Source organism: Acanthochromis polyacanthus, chromosome 14, assembly GCF_021347895.1.
Source record: "Acanthochromis polyacanthus isolate Apoly-LR-REF ecotype Palm Island chromosome 14, KAUST_Apoly_ChrSc, whole genome shotgun sequence".
In the NCBI taxonomy this organism is placed as follows: Eukaryota; Metazoa; Chordata; class Actinopteri; family Pomacentridae; genus Acanthochromis; species Acanthochromis polyacanthus.
In genome coordinates this window covers 13,712,871-13,731,975 of record NC_067126.1, presented here as the reverse complement: position 1 = coordinate 13,731,975, position 19,105 = coordinate 13,712,871, and the positions used below count along the sequence as shown (strand labels likewise).

The 19,105-nt window shown below is 39.4% G+C and overlaps 2 protein-coding genes across 26 annotated transcripts in view; both read left to right on the top strand.

The window, feature by feature from the left end:
- LOC110970886 (uncharacterized) overlaps nt 1-5,047 on the top strand; it is a 38,523-nt gene extending 33,476 nt beyond the window's left edge. For 9 of the 20 annotated variants that reach the window (XM_051958956.1, XM_051958952.1, XM_051958955.1 and 6 more), the window contains 4 exons: nt 1,790-1,898; nt 2,773-2,889; nt 4,018-4,430; nt 4,511-5,046. In XM_051958956.1, coding sequence (XP_051814916.1) covers nt 1,790-1,898; nt 2,773-2,889; nt 4,018-4,430; nt 4,511-4,792 — 921 coding nt within the window. In that variant the 3' untranslated portion in view covers nt 4,793-5,046. Of the gene's footprint in view, nt 1-29; nt 94-291; nt 832-1,789; nt 1,899-2,620; nt 4,431-4,510 lie in introns of all 20 variants that reach the window. The other 11 variants (XM_051958945.1, XM_051958947.1, XM_051958946.1 and 8 more) reach the window with 8 other exon arrangements.
- A 2,523-nt stretch (nt 5,048-7,570) lies between these two features.
- Nucleotides 7,571-19,105, top strand: part of LOC110972927 (sterol 26-hydroxylase, mitochondrial) — a 60,546-nt gene continuing 49,011 nt past the window's right edge. For all 6 annotated transcript variants that reach the window (XR_007946608.1, XR_007946607.1, XR_007946606.1 and 3 more), the window contains exons 1-2: nt 7,571-8,805; nt 9,666-9,856. Coding sequence is in view for 2 of the 6 variants with exons in the window: in XM_051958930.1 (XP_051814890.1) it covers nt 8,557-8,805; nt 9,666-9,856 (440 nt within the window). In the remaining 4 variants the exon portion in view is untranslated. The remainder of the gene's footprint in view (nt 8,806-9,665; nt 9,857-19,105) is intronic.

The window sequence follows — 19,105 nt, the reverse complement described above, 5'->3', positions numbered from 1 at the left end:
TTTCCCTGCCTTCCTTATTCTAATGGTAGATTCCCCTCATACGAGCACCTGATGGCATTTTGGAACCTGATCAGTGCAGCTACCACCAAAATGGTTAGGGTCACCAGTGCAAGGAAATCTTATGCCAGTAGCACAACCACTGAAACTCCTTTTACAAGACCAACTATAAGTATTCACCATCCTGACCACACATGTGCTAGCTCACTCACTCTGACATATACACACTCTCTCACACACAAAGATGTCATGATTACTTTGAACATAGACTAATAAAACATTTCACCCCTTCAGAAACTGCTGCCAATAGATGAGCTCTTCCTTACATACCTGTCTACTGGCTGCACCCAGAGGGAACTGGGCCATCGATTTAACATCCACTGAACAACAGCCAGTAGAATAATTGTGACCTTGGCCAACTTTCTCTACAGCCTTTTGGGCTCCATCTGTACCTGGATGACTCCTCCAGCTGTAAAGGCCAGTCTTCCACGTGACTTTCATGGCACCTACAGTGACACGCAAGTAATCCTCGACTGCACAGAGCTGCGTTGTCAAACTCCCTCATCACTGCTTCTTCAGAGTGAAGTTTTCTCCAAGTCCCACTGCACCTTCAAGGCAATGGTTGGAGTATCCCCTCATGGAGCCCTGACCTTTGTGTCCACCCTCTTTGAAGGTTCGATGAGTGACACGAAGGTTTTTCGGCAGTCAAGGATTACATCACTCCTAATACCTGACATGGCAATCATGGTTGATAAAGGCTTCTTGGTTGATGACCTTGTACCTGGACGCGTTCATCGCCCTGCCTTTCTCTCTCAGAGGACACAGATGCTAGAGGTAGATGTCTTGAAGACGCAGTCCATTGCTCATTTCAGAGTGCATGTCGAGAGGATGATCCGAAGAGTTAGACAAAATAAACTCTTCGATACCACTATCCCTCTCTCCATCTCAGAGAGTATCAACCAGCTCTTTACAGTTGCATGTCTCCTCTCCAATTACCAAAATGGACCTCTTGTCAAGAAATGGAGGCATGAAGTTTAAAATTGTAGCCATATCTTCTTCATGAAGAATTTAACATGAATGTGTATTTCTTTCCTGTTGTAAATTACATTTTTGTACAATTTATTCTGTCAAAACGTATGTGCTTAGCACTTCCTACAGTATATTCTATGTTCAATCTGTCCAATTCTGTAAAAAGTAATGTGCTTGACAGCAACACTATGATAATCATTGAAATTTCCCTTGAAGAACCAATAAACTGTTTGACATTATTAATACGAGTCTAAAACTTATTCAAAAGATCAAATTAACACAATGCATTGAGGAATACTGGTAATGTGCAGCTATTTTTATAATTTCAAGGTACTTCAAGGGATACTGGTCAACTCGTGCGTATGCAAACTCGTGCATATGCAAACACGTGCGTATGCAAACTTGTGTGTATTGAGTGAATGTAAAATCAGTGTTTTATTTATGGTGATCAAACATGGATTTATAAACCACTGGTAGTTGCTGAATTGTCATTCCTAACTCTAACCCTAACCCTAACCCTTGCATACGCACAAGTTTGCATACGCACGAGTTTGAATACGAATGAGTTTGCATACGCATGAGTTGACCAGGTACCGTTTTTAGTTGTTGCTCAAATATATCAAGGCATTTAGCACTGCTGGAAATTATTACAGGCATTTTTTGTAACATTTTCTAACATTGTACAGACAAATTAATAATTAATGGAGAAAATGGTTTTAAATTACAGATGCTATCAACAACGTTTCTTGTTAATTTTATTTAGTTGTCGGCCTTGGATGATGAGGTCCGGTTACCAGGAGCACTACTCTGCAGCTTACCAGTTCCGTCCTGCAGCTCCTTCACGCTGTCCTCCTCTCAACAGACCAAATCAAGTAAGATTTGTTTAGACCATGCAGACATCAGCATGATCAATATGTTATCTTTTGGCCCATCCTAAAATCACAAAGTACAACATTTATTTTAATCAATCAATCAATCAATCAAAGCTATTTCTATAGCACTTTTCATACATAAAGTAGCACAAAGTGCTTAACAAGTTAAAAACAAACAATGCCCCACATCCCTCCCAACTCCCGGCCCCATCATACTCCCTATCAACACACACACATACACACGCAGACAGTCATGCAGCCACACACACACATACACACGCAGACAGACACGCAGACAGTCACACACACACACACACACACACACACACACACACACACACACACACACACACACACACACACACACACACACACACACACACACACACACACACACACACACACTTGGTTCGAAGGAAGACACATTTGACATTACGTCATCTGAATGGCAAAGAGGAAAACATTAGACTATTCTGAAGTGGCCTTCTATGAGCTCTGATCTAAATCCCATTGAACATCTGTGGAAGGAACTGAAACATACCGTCTAGACAAGGCACCCTTCAAACCTGAGACAACAGTCTGCTCATAAGGAGTGGGCCAAAATACCTGCTGAAATGTGCAGAAGTCTCATTGACAGTTACAGAAATTATTTGATTGCAGTGATTGCCTCAAAAGGTTGTGGAACAAAATATTAAGTTAAGGATACCATCATTTTTGTCCAGACCTTTTTCATGAAGATGTGGGTCCCTTTCGAGTTCCAGAAGGGGTAAAAATCAACTCTGAAACATACTGCGAGCTACTAAGCAACACCCTGTTCAAACAGTGGTTCAACAAGAAGCCTGCTTCTTTCAAAAAGGCTTTCATTCTGATGCAGGACAACGCAGTCTTTGGGAAGCAGTGGTGGCTACAGCATCGAACATCAGTCCAGACCACATCAGGACGTTGACCAACTCAGTGGATGGGAGGCTGATGACCGTCATTGAGAAAAAAGGTGGACACATTGGCAAATGAACTGAAAATTGAACTTTGTATAGTTGTTTGGTTAAAATTATACAAAAAGTTGTAATAATTAATATTTATTTTACTTTCTTTAATGACTACTTTAGAAAATTTTCTTGCACTTGGAAATAAATATATGAGTTGCACCAAACTTGCCTAATAATTTGGCACATGCACTTTTGACATATGTGGTGATTTTCTTGCTTTAAATGTAATATAATTTGAAATGATGTCTGACAAATACAAAGTTAGCGTAGGAGAAGACTATTTAAAAGTGGGAAGGCCTGGACTTATTTCTAAGACTATATTTTGGACAAAAAAAAACCTACTTACCTAATAATTTGGCACAGGGTGTAGTTCTATTCCAGCTAGTGTTGTGACTTTGTGCAGTGCCTCCTCTCTTGCAGCAGATATACATGTTGCTTATCCGTGTGACACTTATTGTGGCAAAATATGCTTCGGGACGGCAAAGAATAGCAACAGAGCTATACGTGCACTGTTCCAAAGTGAAACGACAACAAAACCTTATGTTATCCATTACTGGAACTCTTTTATCAATAATATCTCTTGGTCTCGGGTTTGGCTTTAACCTCACAAATTCATGTTAACAAACAAAGTTAGGGAAATTTCTTTTAAAATCTTGCATAAAATCTATCCCTTAAGACATTATATGACTAAGTTCAAACGTGATATAGATGTAAGATGTTCTTTTTGTTCTGAACAGTCAGAAACAGTACCACTTATTTTTGGTATTGTAGTTACAGCAGAAAAATGTGGAAGGAAATTTCAAAGTTTTGTACAGAAAAACTAAATCTGCAATTTGATCTGCTCTACAAACACATCATTTTTGGAGTTTATGCACAGGATGGATATGAAAAAGACAAGGCCTTTATTATCAATCTCATATTAATATTAGTAAAATTTCACATTCATAAAGCAAAATTCAGTAATCAAAAGCCAAATTATCTTGTCTTCCATAAAGAATTTGAATAGTATTTAAAGTCAATAGCCCCATCTGATAACCAAAAAGCAATTAAAAACTGTTAACATATGTAAAAAAAATTTAGTTTGCTCTAAATGTTTAAATTTGCTCAGCTGTTTTTTGTTTTTGTTTTTTTAGTTTCTTTTCTTTTCTCCTTTTTTCTTTTGTCAGGGCTCCCTCCTCACCCCCATCCTTCCCACCTGACATCCCCAAATACCCCCTTTCCCATCTACTCCTCTCTCCTTCTCCTGTTCCTCTCCCTCTCATGCTCCGGTCTCCCATCCGCTCCTCTGCCCTGTCTGTCTCGCTGTCTCCCATCCGCTCCTCTGCCCTGTCTGTCTCGCTGTCTCCCATTCGCTCCTCTGCCCTGTCTCTCCCTCTACAGCTCGGCACCTGAGTGGAGTTCAGCTTCCCAGCTGACTCCACTCAGGCAATCAACCTCCTCTACGGCTCCCGGACAGCTGAGGGACATCACACTGATTACTCAACTCAACAATAAGAACCGGCTCATCCTTCCACTCCCTGCCAGATTGTTGAACAAAGACCTCACAGTCAGTTCACTCTCTAGCCTCCTGTTTAATCTGTTTGAGTTTGCCACTTTCTTACATTGTTATCTCCTGCCTTCACCCAGACCCAGCTGTCTGGGATCCAACCACCCAGAACCCTCATCTGCTCTTCCCAGCCAATTCGTCACTGGTTTCCCCCCTCACTGGACCCCCCATTCCTGCCTGGACCCCCCATTCCTGCCTGGACCCCCCTGACCTGCTTCCCTCCCCACCACTCGGAGATCCACCTGGCCAAACCCCCCACTACTTCAGCCGCTCCCCGCTCCTGCACCCTGGTTTTTCCCCCACCGAGCCACTATTCACCCACTTACAATAAAACTCCTTCTCAGTTCCACCGGCCTTGGTAGCGTGGCTTTCTGTTCGGGTCCGCCTTCTGAGACCGTGACATCTTTCTTCTTTTCCTTTCTCCCTTCAAAGTGATTTTTGTGAACTCTGTCACTGTATGTTTCATTACCATGTAGATGTTGATGTTACCTTTGACTTTGTGAAATAAATATGTAAAAAAAAAAAAAAGTTGGTGCCCAAAACAGCCCCAGTTTTTGGACAGCGGTCACGCCAGCTGCTCTTTAACGTAGAGTGCGCGTTTACAACGCTTCATACGGTAAATCGAGGAAGCCGCTTCGTGGAGCATTCAAGCACACGTCTTAAACTAAGGAATTTATCTTCAAGTGTCTTGGGCAAATTCAATTAATAATTAAAAAGTATAAAACAAAATGTTTTCTGCAAACTTAACCAGATTGTTGTTCTACATGTCCTCAAATACCTCTGTGGTAAATTTCAACTCATTTCACTGTAGCATTTTGGAGTAAACTGTTGCTGAAGTTATCCACCACATATAGTATAAAAGCTGCTTTCATGAGCAAATTAAAATATTAATTAAAAACATAGGCAAATTGTTTTCTATAACTTCCATCAGATTCTTGTTCTACATAGCCTCAACTACCCCTGTGGTAGTTTTCAACTCATTTCTCGGTAGCATTTTGAAGTAATCAGGTGCTGAGTTATAGACTGCATGCAGTACAATACCTGCTTTCATGGGAAAATTAAAATATTAATTAAAAAACATAGGCAAATTGTTTTCTGAAACTTCCACCAGATTCTTGTTGTACATGTCCTCAACTACCTCTGTGGTAGTTTTCAACTCATTTCACTGTAGCATTTTGGAATAATCTGTTGCTGAATTTATCCACTACATATAGTATAAAAGCTGCTCTCTATGGAGTAATAGGAGTGCCAAATCAAAATATAAATAAATAAATAAATGTGGAAATATAAAGAGAAATAAATAATTAAATAAATAAATGTGGAAATATAAAGATAAATAAATAAATAAATAAATGTGGAAATATAAAGAGAAATAAATAAATAAAAAGGAAAATTTAGTCTTTGCTTTTCTGTTTTTCCTTTTATTTATTTATTTGTTTATTTATTTCTCTTTATATTTCCTGGTATTTGGTTGTCCAGCTGTTAGCTCGTGTTAATGTTTTGCTAATGGCTAACTAGTTAGCTCTCATAGACCCTCAACAAGATTTAATAATATAAAAAAAACGAGCCCAAAACTATTCTTACCTGTGGAAAGTTATTCCAAGTTTCCTTGTCTTGATCGTCCGATGTGCAACTGTATGCCGCACAATGAGCCGGCATTCTTCTTGTTTTAATTTTCGTGCCGTACACATCAATGGAAAACACTGAAACTTTGCCCCCGCTAGCTTAGCGTCTCCGTAGGCACGCCGCTCAGAGGGGCGTGTCGTATCTACTCTTCATATGCCTGTGATCAGGAACGACTATCCACCCTGGAGAGGAAGCCCCGCCTAGAGCCATTTGATTGACAGCTCAGTCCACCAAGTGAAAGCAAACTGATTTGCATTTTATTTCTTGGTGGTTATTTCATAATGGCCTTACACCATGAAATAGAAAAATGCAAATCAGTTTGCTCTGAGCGGGGCTTCCTTTTCAGGGTGGGGAGTCGTACCCGCACACAGGCTTCTTTCCTGACGCCAGCTCCGACCATGGCTGAAGTGAAGCCGTGCCATCGTGGAGCTTCGGCTGATTCTGCCATCAGACACTGAAAGGACGCTGCTAATTCGGTAAATTAATGTTTATTTTCTTATCAGTGGCAGAATAAGCCAAAGCTCAACAGTGACATGGCTTCACTTCAGCCGTGCTGGGAGATGGTGTCAGGCAGGACTCCTGTGTTCAGAATCCCCGCCCAGAGCAAACTGATTTGCATTTTTCCTTTTCTTGGTGGACTGAGGAAATATAAAGGGAAATAAATAAATAAATGTGGAAATATAAAGAGAAATAAATAAGTGTGGAAATATAAAGAGAAATAAATAAATAAATAAATAAAAGGAAAAAACAGAAAAGGTAAAAGCAAAGACAAAATTTTCCTTTTTATTTATTTATTTATTTATTTCTCTTTATATTTCCACATTTATTTATTTATTTCTCTTTATATTTCCACATTTATTTATTTATTTATATTTTGATTTGGCACTCCTATTACTCCATAGCTTTCATGTGCAAATTAAAATATTAATTAAAGAACATAGGCAAATTGTTTTCAGTAACTTCCACCAGATTCTTTTTAATCATTAATTGAATTTGCCCAAAGCACTTGAAGATAGATTCCTTAGTTTAAGACATGTGCCTGAATGTCCCACGAAGCAGCTTCCTTGCTTTACCGTATGAAGCATTGTAAACTCTATTTTAAAGCGCAGCTGGCGTGACTGCAGTGTTTTACGAGCTCGGAGCCAGAGCACCGGTTGTGGAAAAAAAAAACCCGGTGCCAAGTCTGGCACTGGCTCCAACTTTGAACCTGAACCAGTCCTATCGAAAAGGGGGTTCAGTGGTAACATCTTAGCTAAAGTCCCCACTTGACCACTGAGCCAGCTTAAGTTATGGTTACTGCTCGTTCTTATCACTTCTAGTCAAATTGAATTGTTTGTTTTCCTGTTTAGAGTAAACTCATTATTTAGTATTCTTTGCTTCCTACCTGGGTGTTACCTTTCATATGGTTTGTTGAAAAGTAGAATTGACTCTGGTTGTTCATGTCCGCCCTTCCTCCAGTAGGAGCTCTAGCCAATTCTGGTTTATACCTTACCAATACTTCCGGTTGTAGTTTGGACATCCATGTTTGTAGTCCTGTTCCGAATGATATTGTTTTGCCTCCGCTGTGTCGTGTCTCTTTACCTCGCTCTTGAGCCTCTGACCGAGGGATTCGTAACACTTTCTGTATGACAGTGTTTCCTTGTACGATGCTACAATGTCTGCCATTTGCTCTGTACAACAAATTTAAATCAGCGGAATGGACCGTCCTCCTTCTTGATAGTGTCCAACGAGCTAAATAGGTCGCCCGATTCTGCTATTCAATTCAGGCAGTAACGTTGGCAACAATTTCTCAAACCAGCTTCCGATTCTTCAAGATTTGAGCAGATATTTGTTGGTTAGTCAGAACTTCATCAGAAATTTCTGCAGGACGATGTAATCCAGATGTGCCGATTCTGGGCTTGAGTGGTGACACTGCACTCTGTCTGAAACGATGTCTTGGACGACAAATGGTGGCGTTGTGGACATACAAATGTCCGTCTGTGGCTATAACTGACATCTACTATCCAAACAGGACATTTTTATTTTGGGATGTGCATAGGCTTTTAAATAACACTTCCATCCTGTGACACCCGTTGGCTCCACCCCTGGTAACAGTGCCAAAATTCGACTCTTAATAAAGATATAACAACAAAACAGATGTAACTCCAGGAGCAGAACAAAGCTGAATTTTTGGAAATTTAAGACGCTGTCTATTGATTTTGTGCATTTTCTTCAGTGGGTCTTCCGAATTAATTCCCATTTCAGGATTTAATTAAATATTTTTGTGTAGGCCTGTTTTCAGACATTTGTTATTGTTTGGGGTTACTGACTGACTAAAGTTTATGACAGTATCAAAGTCCATGGTTGGCTCAGGGCTTGTTAAAGGGGTCCGCTGCACTATTTCGCTGCAAAACAAGTAGTCCTTATTTCCAGTCGTCACAGCTCAGAGACGCAGACCAGGAACAACACGCTTGTTTGGGCTTGTAACTCTGCAAAAAAACAGACTCTTTGCGCGGTCAAAATGTTGAGGAAGTATCTGGTAAACATCGGATTGGGAGTGAAGAACCGACAGCAGCATGAAGTGATCCAGAAAGTAGCAGACGGACTGAACTATGGAGAGACGCAGTACCGTAACGCATCCACCTCCAGCAGCACCTTGATGCCAGTCAACAAACTGAAAACTATAGATGATTTAGGGGGGCCGAGCTTCATGACCACCTTATACTGGCTATTTGTGAAGGGATATTTCCAAACGACGCAGCAAATGCAAGTAAGTGGGTCAGAAAGGGAAGGAAATAGCTACTTTTCTGATGGGCGAAGGCTTTATGTGGAATTCTGCAGCTTTCACACTGAATTCATGCTCCAGGCATAATTCACCCAGATTCCACTCTGGTTTCTATTTATGCAGACAGTCAGGGATTGATGTGTAATACATCTGAGATTCATTATATGGTATTTATACAGCTTGCAACAGTGAAAATCACAGTTAATGGAAGCAAATACATCTTTCCAGAAGGAAGTCCTGTAACTTAAAGATTACAAAATTATTTTATGTGCTGCCACTAGCAATTAAGTCAAACGTGATCGTCAGTGAGTTTGGTTGACGTCAAAATTGTTGGTCTTTTTTAATCCAGAGAGCAGATGTAAATGATCAGAGCAATCACATTGTACTAGTTGCCTTAATTAATGTACTACTAGTAGCATTTATCAAACTTTTAGTCAGTTTATTGCAGTTTCTTTTAGTATGTGTTGCCCAAAAAATGCCATTTTCATGCTGGAATACACCAGTCAAACTGCATTTGTATTTCTTTCTCAATGAGTGCCAGCGACAGTATCTCCAAACACACCCAGGTAAATACATTGTAGGTGTGTAGTTGTGCAATTAAGTTTACTATTTATGTACACAGTTCAAGAACAGTGGGAAGTTTCAGTAAAGTAAATGAGAATTCTTTTAACTTATAGTCATGTGTGAATTGATAGCTTGCCAGTTTCACTGCTAAAAGTTTGAATTGTTAATTTCTAATACCATTAGGCAACAGATTTTGTTAACAGACATGCTTTCATCAACTCTTTATCAATTTAACATATAACTCATTAAATACCTCATTAACTTACATTATCTGCTCACAGATCGAGCACAGCAAGATCTACGGCCCACTATGGAAGTCTGCATACGGCCCCTTAGTGGTTGTGAACGTGGCCAGTGCCGACCTGATAGAGCAGGTGCTGAGGCAGGAGGGGAGACACCCGGTACGGACCGACATGCCCCACTGGAGGACCTACCGGGAGCTTAGGAACCAGGCCCACGGACCCCTGACAGAGTGAGTGAACCCAACTCCAGCTTTACACCCATTTCTGTGTCCCAAATACACACAGTATTCTAGCTGGAAAAGTGGGAAATTTACTCCAATTCTGCATCTTCCTGAACAAATTTGCTTAGTCGTCTTATCACATACTTTCTGTATAGAGGATCTAGTGATAATACCGAGATACTGAGCTTTGCTGTGCAGACTGGGAGTGAATTTATGATTTGTGATATCGTAAATAAATAAATAAATAAAACTGGTTTGATTTGAACTGTCACATGATGAACCAGGGACAGGTGTGTAGATGTTTTATTTGGCTTCTTGCGATCGAAATAAAAGACCTTTCAAGATTCAAAACATTAAGTCTGTCAGCTCAATATGAATAAAATTATTTAAAATAGTAAAGAAAATGTATGTACAATATCTAGATAGATAGATAGAATTTTACTGTGGTTAAAAAACATTTACACCAAAGCAAGTGAATGTTTAGAATGAAATTCAGTTGCACCTGGCACATGAATGCTATAAAACAATAAGAAGGAAGAAAAAAACCTACTAAAATAAAATAAAGACAGTAGATAACTATATACAGGTATCCATTAAGGCCACAAAATTGCTGAGAATTACAATGAGGCACTACAAGACATCAGCAGTGTGTGTTCAAAAATGTCAAATACACACAAAAAACTATTATTTTTATACACCTGAACATCATTTTACAGAAAATTAGAAACCAGTAACATGATAGGTGCAATATCCTATATTTTTGGACCTAAAAATGTTTGTTTCAGGAATAATAAGATATTACTTTATGTTGCAAATGTATTTATATGCATTACATTTCTTACAATCTTGGCTCCTGAGTCATCAGCTACAAAATGTGATGCTAGATTTGAAGTAGCTGCAAACTGGGAAAATGCATTGTGTCTCAATGTTTTAGTTTTTATTTATTAAAAACTAATTAGTCACTGTATATCTTTGCTTTTAAAACATTAATTAAGCTATTTGTCACTTAAAGTGGTTCTGGGTGTTTTTGATTTAATAAAAAAAAAAGAAAAAAGGAAAGCTACCTAAAAGACAGAGTGCCAATGTCAGAGCGACATATGACCACAATGATAGATTGATAGATTAGATGAGATAGCACATGTTGCATACAGATAGATATGAAACAACATACAAACGAGCATGCATGGTTGTGCAAATTGTGCCGGTTGAAAAAACAGCAATAAGGTGCCATATTTATAAAAATGTACAAAAAAATGTTTAATAAATAGAATGTTATGAGAGTGCAGAACATGGTAAAATAGAGTGTTTCAAAGTACAGTGTAAGATCAAATCAATATTGATCTTACACATCAGCAATATTCAAATTTGACATGCAAAAATGCTTTAAAACTGAGCTAATGTAGTGATTCAGCAACCAGAATTAGACAACTAAAGTTTATTTTTTCTGGATAATATATTTATTCATTAAATAAATTTGTTGCATATTTTAAGTAACTCGTTTTATTTTACATCCAGTTTGACAACGGATGTAAACAAATGATCAAGCTTAGGCTCTTGCTGATGTCAAAGAGTTTAAAAATTGTCTCGATCTGTCCCAAACCTTGAAAATTCAAGTATTTACAATTAGCTTTGTTTTGTTCTGTATCATGTTTTTTAAACAATATCTTTATTTGGCTTTATATATTATGAAAAACTTAATATACTCAACATAAAACAAACAAAGAGCAACATAGTCCCCCCAAATAAATAAGAGTGAAAGAATGGAAAAAAATAAATAAATATAAATACACAGCATACAGCTCAACAATTCAGCACCACTGTCAAAATTAATTGGCCTCATAACATCTGAGAAACTCAGTTAAAGGTGCCCATATTTTCCCGAAGTCCCCTCCTCTTCCTCTGACAATATAAGTAAGTCGTTCAAGTACAACACAAGATGCCATCTCCCTCACCCACATATGTATTGAGGGTACGTCCATTTCTTCCAGTATAAAGATATTAGCCTCCTGCCCTGCAGGAGTCCAAAATCGATGAGTGTTGACTGACTTGAGGTGAAAATACAGTTCTCTGGAAATATACCCAACACACACATCCTTGCGTGAAGAGGCACCCTCACACCAACAATCTTAGACAAAGTTTGTACGACTGATTTCCAGAACTTCTGTAATTTTGAACAGCCCCAAATGCAATGAAACAGAGTACCCCTTCCTTCTAAGCACAACCTACTAATTTGCATAGGAATTTCAAGAATGTCCGACGGCTGCAAACACGATTATACAAACACTATACGCCGATGGAAAGCTTAGATTCTCATGAATCCGCCGGTATAAACCACTTTCAGATGCGATTACCACAGCGGGTGAGAAAAACACATTTGTCCGACAAAAACGAATATTCATCCATCCGTTCTCTATACACGGCTTCAACGCACACAGCGCGACACACATTTCCGGGTTTATTATTACACACAAAAAAAAAGATTCCACAAAAAACGGCCATAATCCAACCTTTTACATCCAGATGACACAAACCAGTAAACTATTTTATCCAAAACATGTCCTGAAGTCGGTATAAAATCCCCGAATCGGTCATTTTCAAGGAAATGCACCTCGCGATGCCCGTCCAATATTCCCTGTATTTTTTGTAATTTTTTTAATTAAAAAATAGAATATTAGCGATTTTTTTGTACTGAAAACGGCTGGAATTGACTGAAGCTTAAAGGGTTAAGCGTTTGGGATTTGCAGAGTACAAATACAGTTTTAATGCAAAGTTCGGTACTGATGTTTGTTCAATAGTTACCCGGGCTGGGGGTATCTCAGTTGAAAAGTAAAACATGGCTGAGCGTAACTACACAGACCAGTAATACCATTTCAGATTTGGCAGTTTTAGCCCTCCTCTTTCATATGGCAGGTACAGCAAGCGAAGTCTCAGCCTGGACTTTTTTATTACTCCAGATGAATGCATTGAAAATACTGTTTACTTCATCAAAGAATAATTTTGGTGGTGGGAGAGGGAGTGACTGAAAGAGGTACAAGAACCTTGGTAGCACGCTCATCTTAATCATGTTTATTCGGCCAGTTATTGATATGGGCATTGTCCTCCATCTATCCAGAGTTGCCTTCACTTCTCTGATCAAAGGGTCATAATTTCTTGCAGCGGTGGTTTTAACGTCAGGAGTAATTTTAATTCCAAGCTTCACAAATCCCTCGTGTGCATTAATAAATGGGGTTTGTATGATTGGTTTTAGCCTTTCGTCCTCATTTAAAAATAGTATGGAAGATTTTGAGCCGTTTATAGTATATCCAGAGAACTGTCCAAATAGTTCAATTTATTGCATTAGGCTTGGTATGCTGGTAGACAGCTTTAAGAAAACTATTAAGTCATCAGCATATAGAGTCAATCAGTGTTCTTATTCTCCTATATGGATACCAGACAAGTCTGTATGTGTTCGTATTGCCATAGCCAATATGAATAGCATTGGTGATAGTGGACATCCCTGGCATGTGGAGCATTCCAGTGTAATTGGTTTTGAAACTATATTGTTTGTTAAAATACTGGCCGTGGGTTCTGTATACAAAATCTAAAGCCATTTAAGAAAGTTGTTTCCAAATCCGAATCTTGGTAGAACATTAAATAAATATGGCCATTCTATCCTATCGAAGGCCTGACGAGCATCCAGCGATATTAAGGCTGTATCCTTTGCATCAAATTTCTCATAAATTATATTGATAACTCTCTAATATTGTGGAATCCGTGATGTTTTGGTACAAAGCCATTTATTTTTTTGTAATTCACATTTTATTGAGTTTTCTTTCCTTTTTTAAACAAACAAACATATGAAACAAAACAAAAACAAAAAGCAGGCTTTTCAGGAGGCAATGTCCACCACAAACTATCCAAAAGAAAAACTGATAGGGTCCAACAGTAGAGCCTAGACAATGGGTGTTTAGCGTGTGTGATATATAGTTCATATATTCACACTGATATATAAGTACTCACTTTTCAATTTCTTACAGATACAAAATCTCTAAAACTTTCCCATTGTTCATTAGCAGCTCCATTTCCACTGTTCAATCTCATCAACATCTTTTCATATGCAGCCGTTTCCATCATTTGAACTTTCCACACCTCAATAGTTGGGATTGTGGGGTTCCTTCCAACACCTTAAAATCAGATGAGCACGAGTCAGTAGAGCAGATTTTAATATTTGATATTTAAATTTATTTAAATGTGGTACTTTTGTTCTGCCCCCAAGGAGACAGAGCCTTGGTGGAATTGGGAGTGGACATTTTAGCCAATTCCCTACTAGCCCCAGAACATTTTCCCACTGAGGGAAAATCTGAGGGCTTTCCCACATAGCATGAAGATATGTACCACGTTCTGCCTTGCATTTCCAGCACAGGTCATCTTTAATTAGTTTCATTTTATTCCGTCTAGTTGGAGTGTAGTAGTAGCTATGTATTATTTTATATTGAATATATTTGCTCCGAGCTTCTCTGACATATTTTTCGGTGTCGGAAAGAATCCCTTTCCACATTCCTTCATCCAAAATACAATCCAGATCTTTCTCCCATAACTTCCTTAAAGGGATAGTTCGGGATTTTTGACATGAATCTGTATGGCATCCCCGTCAGCAGTGTTGTGCATTCACTCTCTCTCTCTCTCTCTCTCTGCCCGTTCTAACTCTATCTGGTGAATTTCGGCTTCAGTATATTCGGGTTCAGAAAGATATCCCCTTGGCTGAATGCTGAAGTCAATATATTCATCGTCGCTGTCGTAGTCAGACATGTTGTTGTTAACTTTACGAGCAGTAAACAAAGTGAAACCTGCGTGGCTGCCAGCTGGAGGCAGCGTGGAGTGATATGAAGGGAGAGAAAATAGTGCCAAGCGTTTACGAGGTCTGACTTTTTCGTGGACAACGGTTTTGTAATGCAAATATATCACTCTTTCGAACACATATTGGTTTGAGAAGAAAACGCTTTATTTTTGTGACCTCAGCAAACTGGCCGGACTACTTTCGTCTGGACCAAAACCGGACCGGATCTCTGCTCACCGGACGCTGTCGGGGGTAAGTCTGAGTGAATGCACAACACTGCTGACGGGGATGCCATATAGATTCATGTCAAAAATCCCGAACTATCCCTTTAAGTAATTACACCCTTTGCTGATCTTCCAAGGACAAATCTCGTACCACTTGGAGGCTGTTTGAGATCTCGGTGGTAATTTTAAGAACTGCTCAATTATATTAACATCATTTTGTTGAAGAATCTTAGCTTCAATGCAGCGTCTGATCTGTAGATATTTCCAAAAATGGGCCCTTCCTTTTAGTTTAAATTTATCTCACAATGTTTGATAGGAAACAAAGTTACACTCCTCATAAAGATCATCTAATATTCTAATTCCTTTTTTTGGGCCCAGTAAATAGTTTCTTTACCTATCTTGATTTTATAATTATGCCAAATAGATTCATATTTTTGAGTGTTATGAGAGATTTTGCAATTTTTATGCATGTCCTGCCAAATTTTCTTTGAGTGAGCTAAAATTGGGTTCACCATGTTATTATCCTTCTGTTTAATTGTTTGAGAAAGAATCTCTGTGGGTTTGAAAGGGAACGTGAGCTCCTGCTCGATCAAGATCCAGTCCAGGTCTGTGTTTTTCCATTCCAGTGTTTCGCAAGTTTCGCCATTTCAAAAGAATTGCTATAATAGGAAATATTTGGCAAGGACCCCCTCCCCCCATCTTTCTTTGGCTGGTATAATTTATCTAAATTAATTCTAGGTTTCTTCGTACCCCAAAGAAAGCATTTTATCATGTTGTTATATCTGAGTAATAGTTGCGGAGGGATGCATAGGGGAATCATACCAGTAAGATAGTTTATTTGTGGGGCAATAACCATTTTAATAATATTTACTTTCCCCAATAGTGTTAAATTCAGCCTGCCCCATTTCTCCAAGTTAGCCTTAATTTTATTTAATAGTTTTTCTATATTGGCTGTAATGATTTCTTTTATGTCTGAATTTAATTTTATTCCTAAGTACATCATGTCTTTTGGGAGCCATTAGTAAAAACCACAGCTTTTGGGTTTAAATACAGGATCTGTATCCATCTGCGGAAATTAGAACCAAACCTGAAATTGAATAAATTGAATGGATAAATGGATGGAGAAAATATTGTCCTGAGCGATTACATACCTACCAGCAGGATCTTGGATTGTTTTAGTCATTTGAAACGGTATGGTACTGTGGATCAGGATAAGTACCCCTTTGGCATAGTTATATGATGCATGTACAACTTCACAAGGCCATCTGTTCTTTATAAGTTTTACATCAGACATTGTTTCCTGAAGAAAAATTATTTTGGATTTAAGCTGTTTGATCCTGTTTAACTTGCTTCAATTTAATCAATTCCCTGAGTTCCCTGACGTTCCAACTTGAAATTTTTATATCAGACATGTTCTGGATATGTACTTGTTCCATAAGTGGTAGTTTTGTTCTGTGATGTAAATGTGCTAAGACCCATTGCTGATGCTGCATTAACATAAAATACATAGAAATTCTTAAAAACCAACAAACAAAAATAAACCTGTGATTGGCCCATAAGACTCCAAGTCCCCACCCTTACTCAGAACAGTGAACAGGGGCTTATACTAATCCACCCTACAGGGGAGTAGTTGAACTATAAGAACCTGACTTCAAAAGCAACAGTGGTGTCAGTGAACCACGCATTTATCATGTTTAAAACTCTATGAACCCAAACAAACAAACCGGTCAGATAAGTAGGTAAGTTATTTGGCAACAGTGTCTCTCACTGGTGTCCATTCTGATGCAGAAAATGTCTTTGAAAAAATAATGCTTTCACAAAAATGAATCATATTGGTCCAAAAAGCAGAGAAGAGGGAAAAAACTTAAATGTTTATAGTGGCATCATGAAAGCATTATAGAGGGATGCCTTTTACAAATTAAATTACATAGCTGTCTGGAATTAGTAAGATAAATGTATAACTGAAAATGTCTCAGGTTATTTGGCTCATCTTATATTCACACATTTACAGTGTTTAATGGCAGATGCCAGCTTGTGTGGTCCAGAAAGTGAACAGCTCACCGCATTCCGTTAGTTATCTCCGGTGTGCTTGCAATGGAACTCGTCTGCCTCCTTTGGAGATGATAACAGCTGAATTTTCCCATTGTGGATGATCCTCATCTTGCATGGGTTGTACTCGAACCCACGGAACATTCCTTTTTCGGCGAACACTTTTTTGACAGTGTTGAATTCGGATCGCTGCCGAATGGTCTCAGCTTATAAGTCCTGGGCAAAAAAAACAAACAAACTTGTTTCCATCGTGTGCAATGTTACGCTGCTTTGTGGAGCAGATCACAAATTCCCGATCTTGGACGTTCAGAAAACGGATAATGACTGCTCTATCCTGGTTCGGTTTCGGCGAGGTGAGGGTACAATGTGCCAGCTCGATAGTGAAGGATCTGTCGGTCTCCAGCCATCGTGGTAGCATCTCTCCTAAAAACTCCACCAGCGGCCGCTTGCCCTTAGTGCCCTCCTGGAGGCCAAACAAACGTAGATTTTTATTTCTTTGACTCCGGTTCTCCAGGTCGCCGGTCTTGGTCTTCAGGTAGGCGATTCGCTTCATGGCCCTGTTAAGATCCGCTGTGCTCTTTTCTAGGTGTTCCTCTGTTGACATGATTCTGTGCTCAGCTTCCTCCAGCAGTGTAGCATTGGCGGCGACGTTTTGCTTCACTTCTGCCATGTTGCTCTTCAAAGCGGCCACCGACTTAATCATTTCACCCATGAGGCTACTTATACTGTCCAGTTTAGTTCCAAATCCACCGAACTCGGAGCGGAGTGACTGTAGTTAAAGTAGTACCACCGTGAGGTTGGTTGTGTTGGTAGGGCTAGCGGCCCTCTCCACGTGCGGATCCGGTGGTGAACTATCAGCTTTACCTGGCTTTTGGGAACCGCGCTTTCGGGTGAAACTATCACAGTCCTTAATGGTAGTCGTCTTGGACATTTTCTCAGTTCAGTTGGCTCATCTAATGTCGGGTTATTACAAGTTTTTTGTATAACTTTCCTGACTTTTCCTTTAGAAAGGGCTGGAGGACGTAGTGTTTTTTGTTTGTTTTTTTTCTTTTCACAATAGTCTTACCTACGTAAGTTATGTTACCAACGCTGTGGGTTATACGGTCAGTGGGCGTAACACATGAGGGAGAATGGTGTAAAAGTGGGATGCTTAAGGTAAAAATTTATCAGGACTGGTATGTTTGTCAGTTTAACGACCTAACGATCTGTCTGTTAAAACATAGTGGAAAAAAGGTTCGCGTCGGGATGACGGCAGTAACCGGAATAAAAGGCACTGTATGTTGTACTGCGTGAACCTCAATAAAGACATGTTGAGTTGAAACCGCCGTACTAGTCTCGAAACCCTTCCAGAGGGGGATCACGTAGCTGCAGAAGACGGCTCCGTGAGTGTCTGGACAGTCGTTAAACTGCCTTGGAGCTGCGCCAGGTCATAAGTAAAGCTGTCTGCATGAAAGCTACGAAACTGGATTAGCAACCGATCGGCTAACGTGTGTGAAGCTAACGAACTCTGCTAAAGAAGCTGCATAGACTGTGCACTTTAATTGAGGCTATCGCTAACAAACTTGTGACTGTGTGTGTAATACGAACACATGCCATAGCGGCTGGTTAAGGTCATTAATGCCAGTGAAGAGTGGTTCACGCCAAATCTTTTGCTACATAGTTTGCTAAAGTGGCTTTTGCAACTTTTTCACCTGGAGAGAATGATGGCAGAGGAGAAGCTAAACCTAGAAGACCTTAAAAAGAGACGTTCCAATCCACAACGTAACTTCACGACACGGATTAATCGCCTCAATGTCAGTGCGGGCCGATTACGTGAAGGTGAATTATCAGAAGAGTTAGTGCGATTGAGGGACGATTATAATAAACTCCTTGATGCCAGTAATGATTACATAGAAGCACAAGGCGAGGTAACAGGTGATGATAATGAGTTACAGGATGCTCTGGAAAAGAGGGATGCCTGTGTGAAAAAGTTCTTTGAGAGTGAGAACGAAATCATGGACATGTTGTGGTCTAAGTATGCAGCACCTGACATAGATGCTCTCATTTCCCGGTTTAGAACTGCTTTCGACCAAGCTGAAGCACTAGGCAAAGGAAAGGTAGTGTTGTGGGGGAAGCAGGAGGTTGAGAGTAATAAGCTGGATAGAAAACTCCATGATCTCAAAAATACTG